This window comes from Cetorhinus maximus, chromosome 1 (genome assembly GCF_964194155.1).
Source record: "Cetorhinus maximus chromosome 1, sCetMax3.hap1.1, whole genome shotgun sequence".
NCBI classification, from domain to species: Eukaryota; Metazoa; Chordata; class Chondrichthyes; order Lamniformes; family Cetorhinidae; genus Cetorhinus; species Cetorhinus maximus.
In genome coordinates, this window is record NC_135879.1 from 108,294,252 (window position 1) to 108,319,098 (window position 24,847).

A 24,847-nucleotide genomic window follows, 5' to 3' on the forward strand; every position below is an offset into this window, starting at 1 on the left:
GGCACGGTCCCAGTCCTCTCCAGCCAGGTGTACTTCACACTCCTCATACTGGGTGAGGGCCCTGATTTCTGTTATCCTGCCATCGGTCTAGGACCTCTCCCTCTTATTGTGGGCGAGCTTGGCCTGCATGAAGACAGATGGAGAGTGTGTGAGCAGGGAGCATGCCAAGCCAGATGATAACAATGCCTGCCTTGTGTGGGTGTTGAGTGGAACCGTGTACTGCATGAGGGCGTGAACAGCACAGGATGTGAGCCCAGATGGAGATGTCAGGTTGTGTATGGGACAGTGAGTGGTTGGTGTCCCTTGTGCTGGTGGTGTGTGAGATTCCTGTGCACTGCCAACCTGCAAATGTGTGAGGAGCCTGTCAGAGCGTGAGCTGAGAAGAATAAGAAGGTTGACTTACGCTGGCTGCATGGATCCGTTTGCAGCACTGTATCACTGTTCTGCTGCAAGCTGAAGTGGCACTCACTGCCACGGACACCTCATCCCAAGCCTGGCTGGTGACCTTGTTGGACCTTGGCCAGCCATCCCCAGGGTCATGGCAGGCCTCGAAAGCGTCTAGAAAAACTTGGGGGCTGCACTCTTCCTGCTTTTTGGGGCCATCTCTCACCTGGAGCAGTAATGGGCTGCAAACATTGAAAGCTCTGTGCAGGTGCAGTTTAAATATGGTGCCTAGAGCAAGGGTCCGCCGAGGTCACGGCGGGGCGAGTGAATCACAGGCCACCTGCTGGCTAAAAACGGCATGTTTTCAGCTGACGCATTTTTAATGAGGCGGGAGGCAGACAATCGGGCGCAAAAACGCGCCATCACGGTCAGCGGGGAAATATCCACTTCTCCCACCAACCGCTGCGCTTAGTCCACGGAAGGGAAAATCCTACCCATTTAAACTTATTTTAAAAACTTTTTGTGTTAAACAAAGGACACTGGTCTATAGCAGGTACTAAGTTACATTTGTGAAGGTCACAAGCCACTTTAAGGAGACACAGAGTCAATGGGGCTCTCAGAGACAATGGCTAAGATAAGCACCAGATTGAAAATAAAGAGAGGTCACATGATCCATTGGTGTAAAATAAACTGGATTTGAACTAACAGACAGAGACTATCATGAGGATAGTAGGGGCAACAGCCTTACCCCCTCTCTCTGAAACCTCTCTCAACAAAACTGAGCCCTGTTTCTTGTTTGAAAACCCAGCAAAAGACTTCATTGCTGTAAACTGAGAGTTCTTAAAGGAGGATTCCACCTTAACACCACATCTTCAAGAGAAAAGAGAATCAACCAGCCATAACTGCAGAACTGCTGCTTCAGTGATAAACCAAAATACCAGCAGCCACTGTGGACAGTGACTCTCTCTAGCTGCGAAAAAGCATTCGGACAATCCATGAATCATTTTTCTGATTTTACCTCCTTTTTTTACTTGGCCAAGTTTTAACACCTGATGCTCGGTAAAGTTTTATTTCTTTTGTGCATGACTTGGGAAGTTGTGCGCACATTTTTACACTAGTGGGAAGTTGGACATATTCTACATTTTGGAACCTTTTATTAATAACTTCTTGACCTGAGTGAGTTTTGGTAATAAAACTAACTCCTTACTTGTTAACCCAGGGAATTTGGCTGGCTTAATTCTTAAACTGAGCTACACACAGTTAAATACATACTGAATTGGCAATATCACATGTTTTTGAAAATTCAAACTCTGTTATAGACAACTCAGGAGTAGGACAAAGAGAGGAGTCAGCTCACTCCTCCTAACCTGGTCGTAACAATGTGTATACATAAATCTATAAACTTCAATATTCTTTGACATACAATTTGTGGTGAAGCATGATCTTTATAACTCTCGTAAGGCTCCTACTATGTCTCTATATATATTTAGATAATCTTTACTTCTCAGTTTTTACAAAGGTACTTCAATGCAGCACGGCATGGCACATGGTTTAAAGAACCACACAGAGTGGGTTATGTGCCCTTGCTACCGACTGTTCTATAGGCAACAGGACGTGCGTAATGAGTCACATGGTCTCTAATCGTGTTCCTCTTTGTTACCCATATATTTTTGATTGACTAACAGTTTAATAAATACAAATACAGGCCACAATCTTGGTGGTATAAGATTATCCATTCTCTTCAGGTTACAGCGACCTCAAGTGAGCAACAATTTCCCCAGTCTTTGACATCAATAGTACTTACTTGATCGCATCTGTAACCTTCTACAAACCTCAAATAAAAGTAAATATTATGAATCAAAAGGTGAAAAGATATGAAGAGCTTTTTCCTAAGCACCAAAAATTAAATTCTACTCCTGTCTTCAGTGCTGTGTGGAAATTGCTCCACGACACTTTGATCCACTTCAAGCCTTCCTCTCCTTCATAATAGGTTCCAGCAGGAATCCAGTACAAAGATCAAGGTTTGAATCAGCAGATTAAATAATCGTGGAACAGTTTTCACACACATTGAAGCAAGGACTAATATTGCAATCCTATTATAATTATACACGTTTCAGTCAAGGTCTGCAGTGTTAATCTATTGCCCTAGGCATTAGAGAAGTGACCAGAAATGTCACTCAGCAGCCAAAACTGTTGTCCTACTGTTGGTGATCCACAGTGAATATCTATATGTAGCTGTTTGTACTTACCCTGTTCCAGCAATCATTGCCATGTGTTTTGAGGATGGATGATAAGCAACATAATTTAATTTATGGCAATTAATTGCTCAAAAATATGAATAACCCAAATGGTGATAACTGGCTTGAATCTTAGCCAATTGAATTTTTGACAAAAAAAGAACTGTCGAAATGAAACAACAGTACTAAAAAAACTCAGGCAGGTATATTCTGGATCGCCAGCTCCACTCAGTGGCTCATATCGGTATAAACTTGATAAAAAAGTAATCATTTTTCATTTTACACAGAAACTTATATACATTTGGGAACACACCATGTTGCACAGTGAAGTACAATCAAATAACATTGTTTAATGCAATCAGCACAGCATTAATTGATTTTGTTCTGAATTTTATACGTATATCCATCATTTTTTGAAAAAAACCTCATTTCTAGACCCATTGGTCCAAATTTCCTGGGGCTGAATAGAACCAATACCGCACTTATGCCCAGGGTTGAACATAAGTCAATCTCAGTTCAGCTGGGATTGCATCCCATTTGCACTGGACCTTTAAATTCTGGTCATAAATCTTCCAACCATCATCCTTACGTCAAGGGGTTATATTCAGAGAAAATTCTCCCATTACTTTCTTGAAAGGTCTCAGCTGAACACAAGCATTTGAAATCTGATGAAGGGAATGATTGCCTCCTCCAGGCTGTGTGCTTCTAGTGGTAGTTGAAGAATACTTTTACCCCAGCACTGTTGGGCTCTGAAAAGGTCAGACTGGCTTAGGCTGAGGCAGCAGCTGTGAATGCACTGCATTAGGTGCCAGGGCCCCACATTGGAAATATACATAAGAATACAAAAAAAAGGAGCAGGAGTAGGCTATTTGGCCCTTCGAATGTACTCCAACATTCAACAAGATAATGGCTGAACTCAACTCCATTTCTCACACTACCCCAATGTCTCTTAATTTCCTGAGAACCCAAAAATCTATCATCCTTTGTCTTGAACATACTCACGACTGAGCATCCAAAGCTCTCCGAGGTAGAGAATTCCAAAGATTCATAACCCTTTGAATGAAGAAATTTCTCCTAATCTCAGTCCGAAATGGCAGATGCTTTATTCTGGACTGAGATCCCTGTTTTCTAGAGGGAAAGGTTTATTTTTAGCATCTACCCTGTCAAGAAATCACCGCACATTCTTCTAATCTCGAATGATTATAGGCACAGCCTATTCAATCTCTCCTCATAGGACAACCCCTCTTTCCCAGAACCAGTATGGTGGACTATCATTGTACTCTCTCTAAGGCAAAAATATTCTTCCCAAGGTAAAGAAACCAATAGTGTACACAGTACTCCAGGTATAGTCCTACCAATGACCTGAAATTATTGTAAGGCTTCTTTATACTTTTACTCTAATCCTTTCATAACAAAAATTAACACACCATTTGCCTTCCTAATTGCTTGCTGTGTCCGCATGTTAACTTTCTGTGATTCATGTGCAAGGACACCCAGGCCCAGCTGAATCCAGACAGTTCCCACCAAAGTGAATAACTTCACACTTCATCACATTGTATTCCACCTGCTAAATTCTTGTCCATTCACCCAACCTTATTAGTTAATAATTAGTTAACCCAACTTAGTTACTAATGTCTATCCATATGCAGCCTCTTTGCATCCTCCACGCCACTTACTTTCCCACCTAATTTTGAGTGGTCAGCAAACTTGGATACATTACATTCACTCCCCTCTTCTAAGTCATTGATATAGATTGTAGGTAGCTGAGGCTCAAGTAATGATCCTTGTGATACCCCACGAGTTCCAGCCTGCCAGCCTGAAAATGTCCTTTTACTCCTACTCTTTTTTCTGTCCATTAACTAATCCTCAATCCGTGCTAATATATTGCCCCCAACCCCAAGAGTCCCAATCTGCCTAATAACCTCTTTGCTGGCACCTTAACTAATGCTTTTATGAAATTCCAAATACACTAAATCCACCGATTCTCTCTATCCATTCTATTACTTGCATCCTCAAAAACCTTGAACTGATTTGTCAAACACCATTTCCTTTCCATAAATCTGTGTTGATTCTGTTTAATCATATTATGATTTTCTAAGGGCTCTGTTACCATACTAATAGATTCTAGCGTTTTTGCTCCCACTGATTGAAGGTTAACTGGCCTATAGTTCCCCCTTTCCTCTTTTCCTTCTGTCCTGAATAACAAGGTTTTTCTTGCTATATACCAATTGCTGGGATCTGTTCTAGAATCTAAGGAATTCTGGAAGATAAGAGCCAATGCATCCACACCTCTGCAGCTACCGTGTTTAAAAGCCTAGGTTATGGGTCATCAGGTTCACGGGATTTGTCACCATTTAGTCCCATTAACTTCTCCAGTACTATTTCTTACGTTGATTTCTTCAGTTCCTCATTCTCACTAGACACATAGTTCCCCATTATTTCCAAAACTTTTCACTGTCTTCTAAGACACAAGGTATTTGTTACTGTCTCTGCCATTTCCTAATTCCCCATTATAATTTTACCAGTTTTTGCCTCTAATGGACCATGTTTACCTTCACCAATCTCTTCCTATTTACATACCTACAGAAACATTCACAATCTTGTTGTGTCTCTTTCTGGTCTACTCTCATATTACGTTTCCTCCTCAAATCTTTGGTCTTTGCTAAATTCTAAAATCATCCCAAACCCTCAGGCTTTCTGCTCTTTTTGACAACATTATAGGCCTCTTTCTGCGTCTATTTTTAGCTCATTAGCTACAGTTGGGCCACATTTTCTGTGGGATTTTTGTGCCTTAAAAGGAATGTATACTTGTTGCAAAATATATATTAAATCTTTAAATGCTAGCCAATACTTGTCTACATCATACCTTTTAATGTAGTTTACCAAATTATTTTAGCCAACTCGCCCCTCTACCCATATCCATATCTACATAGTTTGCTTTATTTAGATTTAAGATCTTCATTTTGAACATAACTAAATCACTTTCAAACTCACTGAAAAATTCTAATATATTGTGGTCATGTTTCAATAGAAATCCCTTCACCACAAGGTTATTAATTAACCCTTTCTCATTGCACAATACTTAATCCAAAATAGACTATCTCCAAGTTGATTCCTCTACATATTGATCCAGAAAACTATTTGTATGCATTCCATGAACTGATTCTCCACATTATTATTGCAAATTTGGTTTCATAGTCTATATGAAGATTAAAATCCCCCTTGATTACTGTATTCCACTTATTACATGTGCCTCTAATTTCCTGATTTGTAGTCTGCCCCACATTTCAACTATTGTTAGGGGAGCTTATAAACAACCCTCACCAATGTTTTCGGCCCCTGGTTGTTTCTTAGCTTCACCCAGACTTTTTGATTTTCTGAGTGAAGATCATTTCTCTCCACTGTCTTCATCCCATCCTTGGTTTCTTTTATTAGGACCAGCCCTCTTCCATTCCATTTTGCCTACCCCTTCTAAAAATTAAGTATCCGGGAATATTTAGCTCCCAGCCTTGATCACTTTGTAACAACGGGCAGGAGTTTTAGTTCAGCAGGTGCCCGCGATCGATGGGCCCGGGAGCTGCCGGGGAACGCCCCCCCCCCCCCCACCCGCCTGCAATCAGCCCCCAACTGTAATTTCACGCTGGCTGGCCAATTAACAGCCAGCCAGTATGAAAGGTGCGCTGAAAAGCTCAGCACTGCCAGGGTGAGGGCAGGTGGAGGGCGAGCGCTGAAGTTAGCGTGGGCGTGGGGGAGCGCGAAATGAAAGCTCCCTGAAGGCAGAGTGCTTGCTGCCTTAGGGAGCTGAAGAATTTAAATGCAAAAAATAAAGATGTTAAAAACTGGGAGAAAATGGCCACACATCAGAATCAGTCACCAGAACATAAGGCTGATGAAAATTCTGTCCAAACATTTTTTTAAAATTAATATCGGAAACTCATTCCACCCATGGGATGAGGTTTCCTGAAAAATGCAAAGGCCACCTGGCCGACTCATCCGCCCGCCAACCATAACGTTGGAAGAGCAACAAAAAATCTCAGTTAATTACTACGTTAATGGCCTTAACAGGCCTCTTAATTGTCAGCAGGTGCACTTGCGACTCTCACGCCCGCCCGCCGTCCAAAATATTGCGTGAGTGCCCGATGACATCAGGAAGCTCGCCCGACATCATCACACACTATTTCACGCTCGAGTGAGTCGGGCACACGCCCGCATGCTGAGCGAAAAATTCTGTCCAACACCTCCATAATAGCTTTTAGGTCAGATCCATCAACTTCATCCTGTGCTATTAACTCATCTATTTGTTGTGAAAGTTTTGTGCATTCACATACAGTGGCTTCAGCTTTGATCTTTTTCTAATTTTCACCTTAGTTGCAAACGCCCAATTACTTTTATATAAAAATAGAAAATGCTGGGATAACTCAGCAGATCTGACAGCATCTGTGGAGAGAGAAGCAGGGTTAATGTTCCGAGTCCATATGACCCTTCTTCAGGGCTAAAGAGAAGTACTTTTGTTATTGTCTCTGTCCCTTCCTGGTTCATTGTGCTTATTTTACCCAAAACTCTGCTGTTCTTGAGCCTTGACATTTTCATTGTAGCCTTGGACAAGGGATAGGAATGGGTAAGGGAAGATGTGTTTCACTCTGCCCACACTTACACCAGCTGTGTGGGGTCCATGAATTTGCAGACCATTCATTTTCACTTGGCCTGTAACTAGCTGTTCAAAAAAATCAATCACATCCATATTATCTAAATGCTGCATTACTTTCAAGAACTGAATTACCTTCCTGCTCACAGCCACTTTTTCTCATACAGGCTCAATTCTAAGTTTCTCCAAGTTACACTAGTTGCTCTTCTCCAAACTCTCTAATACAACAATGTCAGGAACTACATACAATACCCTATATATGATCAACCGAATGAGTTATGCAAGAGTTTTAAAGACTATATAATCTATTATAAATACAATATCTCAAATCTGGCTACCCAAAAACTGGAGACAAAAATCAGGCATTTTTATAAGCTGCCATGCATGAATTTTAATTCTTAAATGAGTAAAGTAACTCACTGGCTTGGTCGGCTAGGTGCTACAGTGGCACGGTGGTGCGCTGGACTGGTTATCGACTTCACGCTCTGGTCTTTTCCCAGGCTCCAAACGACTCTTGACCCAAAACGGCCTGGCTCAGCCTGATCTGCTGGACCCGACCCACCCAACGGAAAACCGGCACAACTTGGTCCCGAGATTGCCGGTTTTGATGTGCTGTATGCTCAAAAAGCACACCGTACAGAGTTTGATTAGCCTAATAACATTAATTGGGGTAAAAGCAAAAAACTGCGGATGCTGGAAATCCAAAACAAAAATAAAAATACCTGGAAAAACTCAGCAGGTCTGGCAGCATCTGCGGAGAGGAACACAGTTAACGTTTCGAGTCCATATGACTCTTCAACAGAACTAAGTAAAAATAGAAAATAGGTGAAATATAAGCTGGTTTAAGCGGGGGGGTAGAGCTGGATAGAGGGATTAATTGGGCGTTCATATAGGCACACTTAAAGAGACACTCATTAAAGAGGGGAATGTTTGTAATGTTTCACTTTGTAAATAAATGTAAGACTGAGTGAAGACTGGCTCCAGTATAATCCTCCACCAACTGTTTTTCAGGAAAAGAACATAACCTTGTTAAAAACATTTCCACAATGACTTGGAACTTTCAACAATAGATGTAATCATTGACTAATGTCCTAAATTTTGACTGTCTACTCTTCTAATTGTAGAGTGTTATACTCTTATGCTGCAGACTTAAATTTGAATATCGCTTACAGCTGATACAAAAATCTGAATAACCCACTCAATTCATCTAATAATTTAATTTCTTTTAAAACACCTATTCCCTACTATCGGATCATGTAATGAATTACATTTGTGTTTGATCTGGCAAATATGAAACCAATGTTTTAATTTTCCCAATGAGAGTGTGAGACTGCCAGAGCCATGTACCATTATCCCTTCATTACAATATTAATGATGCACATGGTCTGTGTGACTTCCAAGAAATCAGTGAAGCACCACTCAAGTAGCAATTTTAGGTGAGCTTGGTGATTAATGAGATTAGGTTTGATGCAAATCCTCTGGTCTGCCTGGGAGATTTTGTACATGATGTGCAAGCATTCCCTCATCTGCTCGCTATTTATTAGCTGTTATACCACAAACAATTTTTTTTAGGAAATGTACTCATGGAATTTCATTATTCAGTGCTGAAATATCATTTATCAAACTAGGAATACACTGATGTCAAATTAAGTTTTTCTTACAATGCTAAAGCTCCTTAACTACTTTTAATAATTGATTACCAACACTTCCTAAAATAATGGCAATTTAAGGCTTTAAAAAGTGAAACATGGTTAGTTGTCAATAATCCATATTGTTCTCACCAGTGCATTCTACATGTGCTCACAGGATTTAGCCTTACCCAACTACTACATATGTGGAAATTATGCAGCAGTTTAAGCAGACGTTAAATCCACTATGACCTCACCTGAGTCCATTTTATGGAATTACATAAATATATAACCACCATTCCACGCAATTAAACTTTCCAACAATCAAAGCAAGCATTAAAAGAAAAGTATGTTCAACCAAATATTCGGGATGCACGGATGTATAGACGTGCAGAAAATCAATCATTTAGCACGAGGGTTCCTAGTGAGAACCCATTTTTTCATTTCATTCAAACTTCCTCTGAACATGATTATAGAATTCACAGCAAGACAAATCAAAATATAGCTGCGATAATGCAACTCTCTTCAAAAGTAAATTGGCAACTATAAGAAATCCTGATAAACCTGGAAGCAGAACAGTTCAATGGAAAAAAAGTGAACCAATCAAATAGATGTGGTCAACTGGAGAAATGTACGAAAATTATTTCACACAGGCCTGAATTCAGAAGTAATGTCATGCTGGCCTAGAAATTTACCAGTTTCCTATGGACTTGCGCTTAACTGATGGAGTTTTTATTTTCTGCAAGTGGTAGAAAGTAGTTGCCTCTCTCTACTAACCAGGAAAGTCAACACGAGATTATAATAGGTTCACTGAAGAAACAAATTCTGAAAGGAAACAAGTAATGACCTGAACGTTGATAGTCTGAGCCTGTAAATGTCAGACAATTCCCTTCCTAGAATGACGTCTGCAACCAAGTAAAAAATTCACAACTGATGAAGGCTTCAAAAATGCTAGAAACTTCAAAACATCTCTGAATATAGTTACTTCAATGAACAGGCCCATTGCCCTTCAATGACTTTGTGAGTTCAACTCCATTTTATTACATGGAATTCCAGGGTTTTCACTACGGTTAGGGGGTCAACTTCTCCAATGTAGTCCATTTTCTGTGAACTCCAAAATCCAGTGAGCCTAAGATGTGTGAAAACAGGTTATACTGAGTGTGCAGTGGGACCAGAGCTGCCACAACTTAAACTGCAGGCGTAATTTGGGAAATTTCAAGCGTCCCACTCTGCCACTAGGACCCTTGCTTACCAACAGTGCAAATCAGAGGTGCGTGCACACACTATCCAAGGTTTTCCAATCATTAAATAGGAGTGTTAAAAAAGCCTGAGCAGCGTTAATCCTAATTTCCAATATGCACCGACAGCAGCGGAAGCCCCCAATATTGCATCAGGAGTAAAAGCACTCAAAAGGTGTGGTGATGGATTTGGAAATTTCTGGGACCTGAGTGTACTGTGTAATCTCTTTACCAATCAAGTAGAGTTGAGAAATTACCAGCGCAAGGATTAATAAAAGGAAGTGTGAATTCAAGTGTGTGAATTCAATGCCAAATCAGGTATAGAAAGAGAAATTCAAAGAGCTCTTTTTCATTCTGTTCTTTCTTGGGTGCCATGCTATATTAGTGGATCAGCATCTAGAAATTTACTGCTCTAAGGGGAAAAAAAGCAAAATTTGAAACTTTGAAGCTGACTCGCCATTCGCTTGTGTAGTCTTCACTCAAGTTTTGCAGTGACATAAAGACTGAGGAAAACCAACCTTTGTATTAAGTTTGCCTCGAAATATAGCAAGCTTGCTTTGTAATGCTTTAGTTAACATACCACTGCCAGAGGGTGATTGACGACCTGCCAGCGATATTTTGTGCGATCTTGACAACTAATATACTGCACTGCTACTCAATTATCAGAATGAATCATCACTGAATGACTTGTCATAAGAGCTGTGAAAAAGGACAGCCCAAATTATACTTTGAGATATTCTAAAAATGTCGACATAAACTGTCAACTTGCTTAGGTTCCACTGACTAGAAATGTAATCAATCTCAAAATCATCTCTGAAGGAACCCTTAAAAGAATAGCTGCCAAGGAGGAGCTGAGGAGGACTCTTTGCAGAATATTGTTCCTGACTGCCAGGTGTAGTAGAAAGGAAATGCTTATGATGGCCCCTTATTGGGAATATTCACATTTAAGAAACCCAAAGCAACACTTTGCAGCTGCACTACACAAACAAATTTTTAATCCACTGTCTTTTCAGCTTTGAGGACTGCCAACCTATTAAATACATCCTCTTCAAAATTGTTACTGCCTTCTTCTTTGCTGTTAATTGGCAAAATCCTCTTCTTTACTGAGGAAAGATGCAAAGTACTCAGAGATAAAAACAAAAAACTACTGCGGATGCTGGAAATCCAAAACAAAAACAGAATTACCTGGAAAAACTCAGCAGGTCTGGCAGCATCGGCGGAGAAGAAAAGAGTTGACGTTTCGAGTCCTCATGACCCTTCAGCAGAACTGAGTATAGTTAGGAGAGAGGTGAAATATAAGTTGGTTTAAGGTGGGGGGTGGTGGGTTGGGGGGGGGGGGGGTGGAGAAAGGTTGGGTGGGGGGGTTGTGGTTGTAGGGACAAGCAAGCAGTGATAGGAGCAGATAATCAAAAGATGTCACAGACAAAAGGAACAAAGGGGTGTTGAAGGTGGTGATATTATCTAAGAAAATGTGCTAATTAAGTTTGGATGGCAGAACACTCAAGGTACAGCTCTAGTGGGGTGGGGTGAAAAGACTGACAAGGTATTACAGTTGTAGATTTAAAAATAATGGAAATAGGTGGGAAAAGAAAAATCTATATAAATTATTGAAAAAATCAAAAGGGAGGGGGAAGAAACGGGGGAGGGAGTTTAAGATCTAAAGTTGTTGAATTCACTATTCAGCCTGGAAGGCTGTAAAGTGCCTAGTCGGAAGATGAGGTGCTGTTCCTCCAGTTTGCGTTGGGCTTCACTGGAACAATGCAGCAAGCCAAGGACAGACATGTGGGCAAGAGAGCAGGATGGAGTGTTAAAATGGCAAGCAACAGGGAGGTTTGGGTCTTTCTTGCGGACAGACCGCAGGTGTTCTGCAAAGCGGTCGCCCAGTTTGCGTTTAGTCTCTCCAATGTAGAGGAGACCGCATTGGGAGCAACAAATGCAGTAAACTAAGTTAGGGGAAATGCAAGTGAAATGCTGCTTCACTTGAAAGGAGTGTTTGGGCCCTTGGACGGTGAGGAGAGAGGAAGTGAAGGGGCAGGTGTTGCATCTTCTGCATGGGCATGGGGAGGTGCCATAGGTGGGGGTTGAGGAGTAGGGGGTGATGGAGGAGTGGACCAGGGTGTCCCGGAGGGAACGATCCCTACGGAATGCCGCCAGGCGGGGTGAAAGGAAGATGTGTTTGGTGGTGGCATCATGCTGGAGTTGGCGGAAATGGCGGAGGATGATCCTTTGAATGCGGAGGCTGGTGGGGTGATAAGTGAGGACAAGGGGGACCCTATCATGTTTCTGGGAGGGAGGAGAAGGCGTGAGGGCGGATGCGCGGGAAATGGGCCGGACACGGTTGAGGGCCCTGTCAACGACCGTGGGTGGAAAACCCATCTCTGACACTTCCCTTCCCTTCCTTGACCTCTCTGTCTCAATTTCTGATGATAGACTGTCCACCAATATCCATTACAAGCCTACCGACTCCCACAGCTACCTCGACTACAGCTCCTCACACCCCGCTTCCTGTAAGGACTCCATCCCATTCTCTCAGTTCCTTCGCCTCCGTCGCATCTGTTCTGATGACGCTACCTTCAAAAACAGCTCCTCTGACATGTCCTCCTTCTTCCTTAAACGAGGTTTTCCACCCACGGTCGTTGACAGGGCCCTCAACCGTGTCCGGCCCATATCCCGCGCATCCGCCCTCACGCCTTCTCCTCCCTCCCAGAAACATGATAGGGTCCCCCTTGTCCTCACTTATCACCCCACCAGCCTCCGCATTCAAAGGATCATCCTCCGCCATTTCCGCCAACTCCAGCATGATGCCACCACCAAACACATCTTCCCTTCACCCCCCCTGGTGGCATTCCGTAGGGATCGTTACCTCCGGGACACCCTGGTCCACTCCTCCATCACCCCCTACTCCTCAACCCCCACCTATGGCACCTCCCCATGCCCACGCAGAAGATGCAACACCTGCCCCTTCACTTCCTCTCTCCTCACCGTCCAAGGGCCCAAACACTCCTTTCAAGTGAAGCAGCATTTCACTTGCATTTCCCCTAACTTAGTCTACTGCATTCGTTGCTCCCAATCCGGTCTCCTCTACATTGGAGAGACTAAACGCAAACTGGGCGACCGCTTTGCAGAACACCTGCGGTCTGTCCGCAAGAAAGACCCAAACCTCCCTGTCGCTTGCCATTTTAACACTCCACCCTGCTCTCTTGCCCACATGTCTGTCCTTGGCTTGCTGCATTGTTCCAGTGAAGCCCAACGCAAACTGGAGGAACAGCACCTCATCTTCCGACTAGGCACTTTACAGCCTTCCGGGCTGAATATTGAATTCAACAACTTTAGATCTTAAACTCCCTCCCCCGTTTCTTCCCCCTCCCTTTTGTTTTTTCAATAATTTATATAGATTTTTCTTTTCCCACCTATTTCCATTATTTTTAAATCTACAACTGTAATACCTTGTCAGCCTCTCCACCCCACCCCCACTACAGCTGTACCTTGAGTGTCCTGCCATCCATTCTTAATTAGCATATTTTCTTAGATAATATCACCACCTTCAACACTCCTTTGTTCCTTTTGTCTGTGACATCTTTTGATTATCTGCTCCTATCATTGCTTGCTTGTCCCTACAACCACACCCCACCCCCCAACTTCTCTCCCCCCACACCCCCCTCCTCCCCCCCCACCCCCCACCCCCACCTTAAATTTCACCCCTCTCCTAACTATATTCAGTTCTGCTGAACGGTCATGAGGACTCAAAATGTCAACTCTTTTCTTCTCCGCTGATGCTGCCAGACCTGCTGAGTTTTTCCAGGTAATTCTGTTTTTGTGATGCAAAGTACTCATTTGGTACCTTTATCATGCCCTCTACCTTCAAAAGAAGATCTTCTTTCAAGTCCCCTTCAGCCCCAAATTTCCTTCTATTACCCTTTTACTAACTATCTGTTTATAGAAGAATTTTGGATTCCTTTGTATGTTACCTGCCAGCCTGTTCTCAAGCTCTCTCTGTGCTTCTCTTATTCCAATTTTCAGATCTCCTCTGTACTACCTACAGTATTTTCTATAATGACATGTAGTAAGCAATAGTTATTTCTTTCATACATACTGTTCCTATGCCATAATACCCACATGCCCTTGTTCAAGAAGAAGACTTGTTTGTTTTTACTGGGATATTGTGCTTATCCTCGATGATTGCAGGTGTGCTTTTATCTCTTCCTAAACCACACAATTCCCTTTACGCTGTCCATTACTCTTTTCAAACACTGTTGAGTTTGATCTCTTCTGCTTAGGCTTGTATTCTTAAGACAAGCTTGCTTAGGCTCGCTACCTGTTTGTTCATATCTCTGAATGGACTTGGTCTCTTAGCCGTTGGAATGTAAAGCTAATCTCAATAATGGTACATTGTCATAAAAACCCATCTTGATCTTTAAGGGGGGAAACCTACCATCCTTACCCGGCCTGGCCATGTGACTCCAGACCCACAGCAATGTGATTGATTCTTAACTGTGCTCTGAAATGGCCTAGGAAGCTTCAAGGGATGAGCAACAAATGTTACATTGCCTGTGACACCCACATCCCAAGGAAGAATTAAAAAAACACATCATGTGAAAATATACTCATGTTGAGCAATATAATAAATAATAACGTAAAGCTATCATGGAATACTCCCCACTTGCCTGGATGAGTGCAGCTCCAACAACACTCAAGAAGCTTGACACCATCCAGGACAAAGCAGCCTGCTTGATTGGCACCACATCCACAAACATTCACTCCCTCCACCACCGTCCCACAGTAGCAGCAGCGTGTACCATCTACAAGATGCACTGCAGGAATTCACCAAGGCTCCTTCGACAGCACCTTCCAAACCCATGACCACTACCATCTAGAAGGACAAGGGCAGCAGATAGATGGGAACACCACCACCTGGAAGTTCCCCTGCAAGTCACTAACCATCCTGACTTGGAAATATATCGCCGTTCCTTCACTGTCACTGGGTCAAAATCCTGGAACTCCTTCCTAACAGCACTGTGGGTGTACCTACACCACATGGCCTGCAGCAGTTCAAGAAGGCAGCTCACCACCACCTTCTCAAGAGCAGATAGGTATGGGCAATAAATACTGGCCCATCCAGTGAAGCCCACGTCCTGTGAATGATTTTTTTTTTAAATTAAATAGAGAGGTTAAAACGATGAGTTTAACCATAAGTTACTGCAAGTCCTGACTTAAATGCTAGTGTGTGATGCAAGACTTGATGTTTGTGGCAAGTTGTTTTTTTTAATGATTGAAAGAAACTTGCTGAAATGGGAAGTATTTTTTGTGATGGTAACATTGCTTTAGCTTTAACTAAGAACAGTTCCTGGGTCTCTACTATTCCTACAACTAAACAACTACTAGAAGGTGTGTGAAAATCCTTCAGGGAAATGGACAACTTCCACCAATCACCTCCTCTGTGCAATGTGTTAGAGGCTGGAAACTTGGGATCATGCACACAAAACCACCACCCAATAATAGGGACAGAGTTTTCCTCAATAAATCAAGCATCATTTGGACGAAGCTTTCATCGTCACTGGGTCAAAATCTTGGAGTTGCCTAACCAGCAGCACTGAGACTGTACCTTCATCATGTAGACTGCAATAGTTCAAAAAGGTGGCTCACAACCATGGCAACAATGACGAGCAATAAATACTGGCCTTGCCAGCATTGCACAGGTGCCAATAATTAAATCCTTCAAAACTTATATTCCCACTTAAAATCTTAGTTGTATAAAAATATCTACAGAACTTTGGATTCAGAGTTCTAATAATAATTAAGAAAACGCTTTTAGGCTTCATTTCCATTACGAATGAAGCTTTGATAAGATAGGTGGCCTGCAGGGGACAAGTCACAATTGGGAAAGATCAAAGGTAGTGTGGTCTAAAAGAAAAGTAATGACGGCGGAAATGTGAAGAGACCCAAGGAGAAACAAAGCTGGTCAAGAAAAACATGGGCCAGGATTTTATGTCTCCTCCCGCCCGGCGGGATATTACGGTCCCGCCGAACTGAATGGAGATTTAAATGGCTCACCGCCTCCACCGGGGGAGACACACCACGGTGGGGCTGTAAAATCCTGGCCATGAGATCAAAGACCACCACCAGTCAAAGTGCACCTTAAAGAGCGGGATTTTGATGGAATTTTAAAGGTTAAAATTCTGCATGAGAAACATTTGAAGCCTATGATCCCTCATTATATTTATAACTATGTTCTACTGATCATCTGTCAGTATATGTAATCTAGTCTGTAAGCAGTGGACAAGCAAGTCATTCATATACTGGATCGAACAGTCAATGTAATTTTGTGAAATCATGTAAAACAGTTGCAGGCCTGAACCCTCAGAGAAAAGAGTTATATTGTTCAGAAAATAAGAAGAAAATAAACTTGTCTAAAAGAATTAGAATTCCAACATTTTTATCACACTTCTTATTATTCTCCAATATGAGAGTTCAAATACAACAAATGCAAAACTAACAATGGTTAGAATTCAAAATGTGAATTAACATCTGTGTCCAATAGTATTGAATTGGAACAGACATACGATCATTTTTCTGTAGTAGGGTATACATAAATCAGTTGATAACTTTGACATCTTTAAGAACTATTTAGTGTATATTCTTACATAAAACCTCAGCACAATTTCCTTTGACAAGCTGAAAAACATAAAGAGTGGTGTTAATGAGATGTGAGCAACTGTGGATTGAAGGAGACAACATCAAATAGGTGGCTGGCTGATTTTTCATTTTAAAATCTCAAGGAGGAGATTCAGGGTAGAACAGACATTGGAGAAGAACACTAGACAAAAAAGAGGCACTATTAGATTTACGTTCTATATGTATGATGTAAGAACAGTCAAGGGGACAAATCAAAGAACCTGACATACCTGCCCAAAGCACAATCGGACAATAATTTATATACTGTCATGAAACAAAGGTCCCAAGATCCTTTACAGAGCAAAGTGGTATATACTCAACAGAAAGCAGGGAAGAAAAACAAGAAGAAGTGATCTGAGGCAAAGCGGTAACTTATGAGAAAGTTGCTGAAGGAACAGAAATGGTAACGGTGAACAAATTTAAAAGGAGAATCAATTAGCTGTAAAGCAATTTGGGACATCATTAGGTGGAGACAGCCATGGTAATGTCACTGGACTAGTAATCCAGAGGCCAAAGGTTAATGCTCTGGGGACATTGGTTCAAATCCCATCACGGCAGCTGGAGGAATTTAAATTCAATTAATAAAAAAACCTGAATTGAAAGCTAATCTCAGTAATGGTGACGATAAAACTAACGCCAATTGTTGTAAAAACCCACTTGGCTCACTAATGCCCTTTAGGGAAGGAAATCTGTCGTCCTTACCTACTCTGGCCCACGTGACTCCAGACCCACAGCAATGTGGTTGACTCTTAACTGCGCTGCTGGATTGCAGAGTGAGCCATTCAGTTCAAGGGCAAAATAGGAATGGGTAATAAATGCTGGCCTTACCACCAACGCCCACATCACATGAAAGAATTTTTAAAAAGGATGCGAAAGACACAATATAAATTCAAGTCCTACATTTGTTTCTTCAATTCCATGGTGTAGTACTAGCTGAAGAATCTGCTATCAATCGTGGAATCAAGGAAGTGTGGGGGAAGCGGGGTTATGAGATAAGTAAATTGAATAGAATTGGAAATGCAGGGGTGCATTCTGGGACAACAGGCCAGACAGGATTACAGAAAAGGATGAGTTTGAAGGCAAGGACTTTTTAAGTCAAATGCCTGGGGATAGAAAGCCAATGGAGGTCAATGGGAACAAGGATGAAGAATGATGGGTGAATGGGACTTTGTTAGTGATAGGATTATGATCACAGAACTGATGAGGAAAATATTTGACACATCAATCTTTGACGTCATAAAAGCCTGAATGAGGCTTTCAGTGACAGTAGTTGAGGTAAGCAGGACAACATTCCAGAATTGGAAGCGGGAAATATATAGCAGGAGCCAAATAGGTTGGCTTGAGGTTACTGTTGAGGTTGAACTGAAGAAAGTTCTGCCTCATCCAAGTCTAGGTAAGCAACAGGAAATTGGACAGCACAATAAGGAATATGGAATGGATGCTTTGTGTCAGCACCATACAAATGGAAGCTGATATCACAGAGAGGCACCAGGTAGCTGAGAAAAAAAGAGAAGGCCAATGATGAAGCTTCAGGCCCTATCAATCCAGCCAGCCATCTCCCACAGAAAAATATATTTTACTTTCAATATAGATTTAGAGTTTTAGATAATTGAGTAGTAATCAGATGCTAGGGAGTAAAAGGAGACAACCGGCAAATTCATAAGCATCAGGTGAGACATGAGCCATTCTGGTAACAGCTGCAGGATTGGGCTCACCGATGGCTTGGTATATGAGACAGTTCTGGGTTCAGTTCTCACTCGGTGGTGTACAGGTTCAAAGCTGAAGAATGGTTATAATTTGTTTTCTCAATGAGGAACCATAAAATACTGATCATGCTCCTCCTCCCTCCTCCACTCCCTTCATCACCTTCAAAAAGGAGGTAAAAAAGATAAAAGTGATTTTGTGCATGAAATACAGAAGCCAATATGTGAAAATATATTTTCAAATTCAATGATCTATAAATCATACCGTAAGATAATAACATTAATAAAATGGTAATGACTACTGTTCCAGCAACACAAGATCAAATCCCATCATGACAGCTGGGGGAATTTTAATTCAATTAATTAATAAACTTAGAATATGTCATGAAGCTATTAATGTATATAATATTTTGGAAAATATTTTTCTGTTAAAATAGAAGTTAGTCTATGGGTATGTCTTAATTGGATTAAAGCCAGCTAGTCTGGGTGCTTTGATGTACAAGTTTGAGATGTAAACAGAGACATAGTGTGCATTTGCATTTTTTGAATATAGCATTCAAGAAGTGGGGTGAAAACTTGACGCCTTTCTAGCAGCTACCAAGCAATATGTTTATATTACTAATAAAATTGGTACAATGAATGGGGTTTCATTGTTAAAAGGTAAAGTTCAAAGAGGCTGGTGAGACAAAGAGAATTTGAATTCAATCAGTGGTGGTAGGTATAACTTCAGTAGCTTTCGGGTGGGCAGGACAGAGGCAACGTAAGCTCAAAAGGCAGCTGCAAGCCTCCAACTGGCTCCACAGTGAAAAGTGAATTTGTAAGGTAAAAATGCTTTGCCAGGTGTTTGGTTAAGTCTTTGGATTGCTGTTGCCTTAATGAAGATTAGTTTGGGAATTTGTTAAAAGTTATGATAGTAGTAATTTGTAGCCATGTGTATATAGTTTAACCTGTGTAGATTAATAATTAGTTAATGTAAAGTCTTGAGAACTAGCGGTATGATTCCTGAGTTTAGAGTCGCATCGCAAACATAACACTTAAAATTATTGGTTATGACAGTTGTTTAAAGTTTCCCTCTGGGATTTTTAAATAACTCTGCTTTACCAAGTACATCGCTCATAACGATAAACTAGTCTCAGAAATGATGACCGTTTAACTGCAGGATTATCAGGTTCACTAATGTCCTTCCAGGATGGAAATCTGTCATCCTTACCTGGCCTTTTAGCGACTCCAGGCCCATGGCAACGTGCTTGAGTCTGAAGTGGCCTAGCAAGTCACTCAGTTCCATTAAACAAAATTTGCCCCAAAAGCCCCCAAAACACCCAGGAAAATTCAATCACTGCAGCAAACATGGGACCGAAACAGTCTATGATGGGAGGAGCAGTGAGTAGGGAGAAGATGAATGGCAGTGCTCAGCCTGAGACCTGAGCAACGGAGTAGTGGCAGTAAGAAAGGTTGTGGGGAAGGAGACACCGTGAGGGAACAGCAGCAGGGGGGAGAGGCGGCTCCCAAAGTAGGTATGCTGCAAACTGTACACCCCTTTGTAACATTTATAAAAACTGAGATCCTTCATCAGATGCAAATATGACACCTACAGTGTCCAATCACTTGGACTTGAAACAAAGTTGGAAAACTCTTGCAGCAAGTCATCAAAATTACTGAGTTAGTGAGCCAGTTTTGAACTCAAGTATGATCTTGAAGTGAAACTTCCAAAAAAAATGCAAATTTTTTGAGTACATTTTTTTCTGTTAAGATCACAGTGACACGTGGATTTCTGTGTTTATTTTTCTATCATCACATTTGAATGCCTTTTTGAGCAACTTCCCAAATCTTTGCTATCTGTGAGTTGAGCTGCTCGTATTCTCAGGTGGCTGCATCTTCACATTTGCCTTAACTATTTTTGGCAACTTGTTATTGATTGATTGTTGGTTGAGATTCTGAAAAGGCTGGGTAATTAGGTTGTAGGTAGAGTGAAGAGTATTTAATGTTTCATTTGGCATGAATGGAGTACTAATGTAACTAGCGTTTCACATACAATGAATTACTTGAAGTGCAGTGACTGTGTTAAAGGCAACAAGCAGCCATCTTGCATATAGTAAGAACCCAAACAGGAATGAACAACTTGTATTTTTGAAGTGTTTTTTATGACCACAAGATGTCCCAAAGTACTTTATAGTCAATTAAATACTTTGGAAGTACAGTAACTGTTGTAATGAAGAAAATATAATGAGGTAAATGAATCAATTAATTTAGCAGAGTCTAGGACTAGGGAGCATAGTGTAAAAGTTAGAACCTTATCTTTCAGGAGTGAAATCAGGAAACACTTCTACACACAAAGGGTAGTAGGAGTTTGGAAATCACTTCTGCAAAGAGCAGAAGTGCGCTTCTAGCAATTAACACTAGATCAATATCACCACCACCTTCTCAAAGGCAATTAGGGATCGGCAATAAATGCTGGCCTACCAGCAACATCACATCCCAAGAACAAATAATGAAAAAAACAGTAGCTGGGATTTTCCCGTCCTGCCCGTGGCTGGAATAATCGCGGGCGGGATGGAAAATCGAACAGACAAGCCAAAGGTCCGTTGACTTCGGGCAGGAATTTCCAGTCCCGCGGTCGGTGGGACTGGAAAATCCCGGCAAATGAACCTGATTGTTAAAGCTGCACTGCCTGTTTGTGTAAAATAATGATCAGAAAAGAAGGTACAGCAGCATTCTGTTGATATTTTCATATAAGTGTGTACGAAATAAATTCTAAAGACCTTTAGCAATCAAATACGTATCTTCAAAATGCCTTTGGCTCATTAAGAATGAAATAAATTAGCTTCCCTGCTTTGACTGTGTAAAATTCTTTTTTAAAAAAACACTTGAAATGTCAGTATTTACTCAGGTTTCAGGAACAGTGCTGCATTGAAGTAGATATTTCCAAAGTCTCTCGGTTGAACCTTCTTTTTAAAAAAAGAATGGGTCTGGAGGAGGTCATTATGGAATGGAAATGGCACTAAGTCACATATAGCCACAGGGATGGAAGTTCTTTAATTTCATTGGTCCGTTAATTTAATCTGATGGGCTGTTTAAATGAATATTTGTTTCTAGCCCCTAGCTTTCCAGAAACCTTTCAAAAACATCAAGTTCAATTTTCTATTAGATTAAATTAAACTTTCCCTTTCCTTGTAAATAAAGGTGCTACAGGCACATTATGCATTTGGGAGAAACGAGGGGGTGGAAAGCATATACATAATATAAAGGATCACTGAGAAGATAATCAAAACTTATTAGCATCCAAAATAAAGAAGTATGGAGTACAGGTAAAAAATAAATCAGACCAAAACATAAATGGAATAAGAAATATTCTTCACACAAAACAAATTACTTAATTTTTTGCATTTTTATGGAGATAAAGACTTCTGTTAAACTGCAGCTACTGGTATCCACAGACTGCCATGCTTAGACAACTGGCCAACTACATCGCTGAAGATTACACTGTGGTCAGTCAGACTCAATGCATACTTTGTGCATGCAGAGCACTCTAGACCCTGGGAAACTACTTTCGAATATTAGGAGAGATTTGGAAGGAATGTCCACTTCCACATAACATAAAAGACACTGTAAAAAGTCAATTCTCAAAGTACCCGCGAGATGTCTAAACTTTTTCTGAATGCAACTTCTCACCTGAATAGACTTATATCATACAGTGTGAAATCAAATGAGTGGAAGACAACTTTGGGACCTGGCTTCCAAGTTATGCTGCCACTTTTAGGTCAATGCACATCATGGCTCAATCAATAACACCATTGCCTCTGAGTCAGATAGTTGAGGGTTCACGTGCCACACCAGAGACTTCAGGGAATGCTGCACCATCAGAAGTGATGCCTTTTGGATGGACCGTAATTTACGAGCTCTCCAGCGTCAGATTTGGGGGGTTCGCTAAAGATGCGCTAGTATACCCCTCTCAGAACTTCAAAGGTCAGGGTTTGCACAGCAATTGCCCAGAAGCGCAAATTTCCTCTGGGCAATTGCCCTTTTTTTTACTATTCATTCACGGGATGTGGGCTTCGCTGGCTGGGCCGGCATTTATTTCCCATCCCTATTTGCCCTTGAGAAGGTGGTGGGTGAGCTACCTCCTTCTTAAGGGCAATAGGGATGGGCAATACTGTTCCCTAATCTGGAAATCATCCGAAAATATGATTTAAATCATAACCTTCGGATGGTTCCTGCTGTGTTACACAAATAGTTACTCAGAAAAAAATTAGAAGAATTAAAACCTCTTCTAACTTCTGGGTACCTCCCCCCTTGGGACTCCCCCACACCCCCAATTCCCCTGAGCCCCCAGGGTCTCCTCCCACTCCCTGACTACCCAACCCCAACTCCCAATGGGAATCCCCCTGGCCCAACTCGATCGCCGCCCTTGTACCCGACCCCCTAACCCCTGTAGTACCGACCCACCCCCTCACCTGACCCAACCAGATACCCACTTCCCCTCAGACCCCCGGCAGGCCCTGCCCATCTCCCAGCCTCCAACAGCATCCTCAGCCCCCACCGATATCCAATCACCCCTCCCACAAAATGCTCCAATGCCAGCACCCCCACACTCGCCAAACCCCCCCCATTTTCCGACCACATCCCTCTTGCTGTCCAACACCCCCACGATGTCCAACCCCCCCAATCTCCACAATGTCCAACACCCCTCCATGCCCCACAATGTTCAACCCCCACGATGTCCAACCTCCACAATGTCCAACACCCCCCCCACGCCCCACAATGTCCAACCCCCCCAACCTCCACAAAGTTCAACACCCCCCACCCCCACAATGTCCAACACCCCCCCACCCCCCAACAATGTCCAACCCCACCCCAACTCTCCACGCTGTCCAATCAACTCCCCCAGCGTTGTCCGGCGCCACCCCCCAGCACCCTCGACCACCCCCCACCTCCCAAACCCTCTCCACTTACCTTAGAAACTTACCTCCTCCCTGACCTGTCAATTTCAATTGGATCTTTAAACTTACCTGATTTACGGCAGCAAGTACGGTGAAAAAGGGGGCATGTCCTTCTTCAATCCAACGCTGCTGGACTGCGATGCTGGGCTTCAGGGACAGCTACGCTGCCTGGATCTCGCCTGGCCTGAGTCAGAAAGTTGGACGAGACAGGCACAGAAGAATTTCTCGTAAGCAATTGGGCATGGAGTGGCAATCCGACGCTGACTGCCACTCTGAGGAAGTTATGGCCCATTAAATCAAGGCTCGTCTGCTCTCTTAGGTGGGCGCAAAAGATTCCATGGTGCTATAGCGAAGAGCAGCAGGGCAGTTCTCCTATTTATCTTTCAGTCAAGATCACAAAAACAGATTATCTGGTCATTATCAGATTGGTGTTTGTGGGATTCTGCTATGCAAAAACTGAATGTATATTCTGGAATTACAACAGTAACTAGGTTTCAAAAGTAACTCATCAACCATAAATCACTTTGGGGTGCCCTGATATCATGAAAGGCACTATTAAATACAAGTCCCTTTTTCTTTTCTTCTTTAAACTACTGTTCATTAACACTAAAGCATATAATTGCACCCTTAATCAAAAGTTCACAACAGCTCTTTACAAGGTCTCCAGAGAGAATAGGGCCAGCAGTGGATGCAAATCACTAAATCTATTGACTGATCAAACAACAAATTAACAATTTGCGTTTATATAGCATCTTTAATATAGACTGATATTCCATGGCGTTTAAAATAAATAAAAAGAATTGACAGACGTACAGCTGTTGAAGAGTTTAAAGAATCTTAAGGCTGGGAAATACCTCCCTAAACCTTTCCACCTCTCTCTCCTTCTTTGACAGATTTCTTAAAACCCGCTTCTCACCTGTCCTAACATCTCCTGATGTGGCTCAGCTTCACACTTTGTTTGATAACACTCCTGTGAAGCAATTTGGGGCCATTTTACTATGTTAAAGGTGATATATTAATGCAAGTTGTCACTGATGTGACAAAACCTAAGCTGAAAAAATTAGTTTTAAAAAGGGCTTTCAAAGCTGGAAGGAGGTGAAGTTTAAGGAAGCATCCTTGAGAGTGGCGCTGAGGCAGCTGAAGGCTGTGTTACCAAGCGTGAGGCAAAGGGAGGGATAGGGATGCACAGAACGCCGAAGAATTGAAGGGTGCAAGAGGGTGCAAGGCTCAAAGAGATTGCAAATGTAAAGTGGGAGGGTTGGTGGTGTAGTTGATGTAAGTTCAATGAATTGGGAATGTGGACCCAATGTAGATCAGCAAGAGAAGGGTTTAGGAGTGAGAGGGAGTTAGTGTGGGAAAGGTAAGGGTGGCTGAGTTTAGAACAAACAGAATTTATACAGTGA

General features: G+C 42.0%; 1 protein-coding gene across 11 annotated transcripts in view; it reads right to left on the reverse strand.

Annotated features, from left to right (window-relative positions):
* Window positions 1-24,847, reverse strand: part of LOC144682644 (LIM domain-binding protein 2) — a 607,375-nt gene that overhangs the window by 501,666 nt on the left and 80,862 nt on the right. The window contains exon 1 of one of the 11 annotated variants that reach the window (XM_078545222.1): window positions 2,634-2,671. The exons of the other annotated variants lie outside the window; for them this stretch is intronic. Within the exon in view, the coding sequence (XP_078401348.1) occupies window positions 2,634-2,656 (23 nt within the window). The 5' untranslated portion in view covers window positions 2,657-2,671. Of the gene's footprint in view, window positions 1-2,633; window positions 2,672-24,847 lie in introns of those variants that run through there. 11 annotated transcript variants of the gene reach the window in all.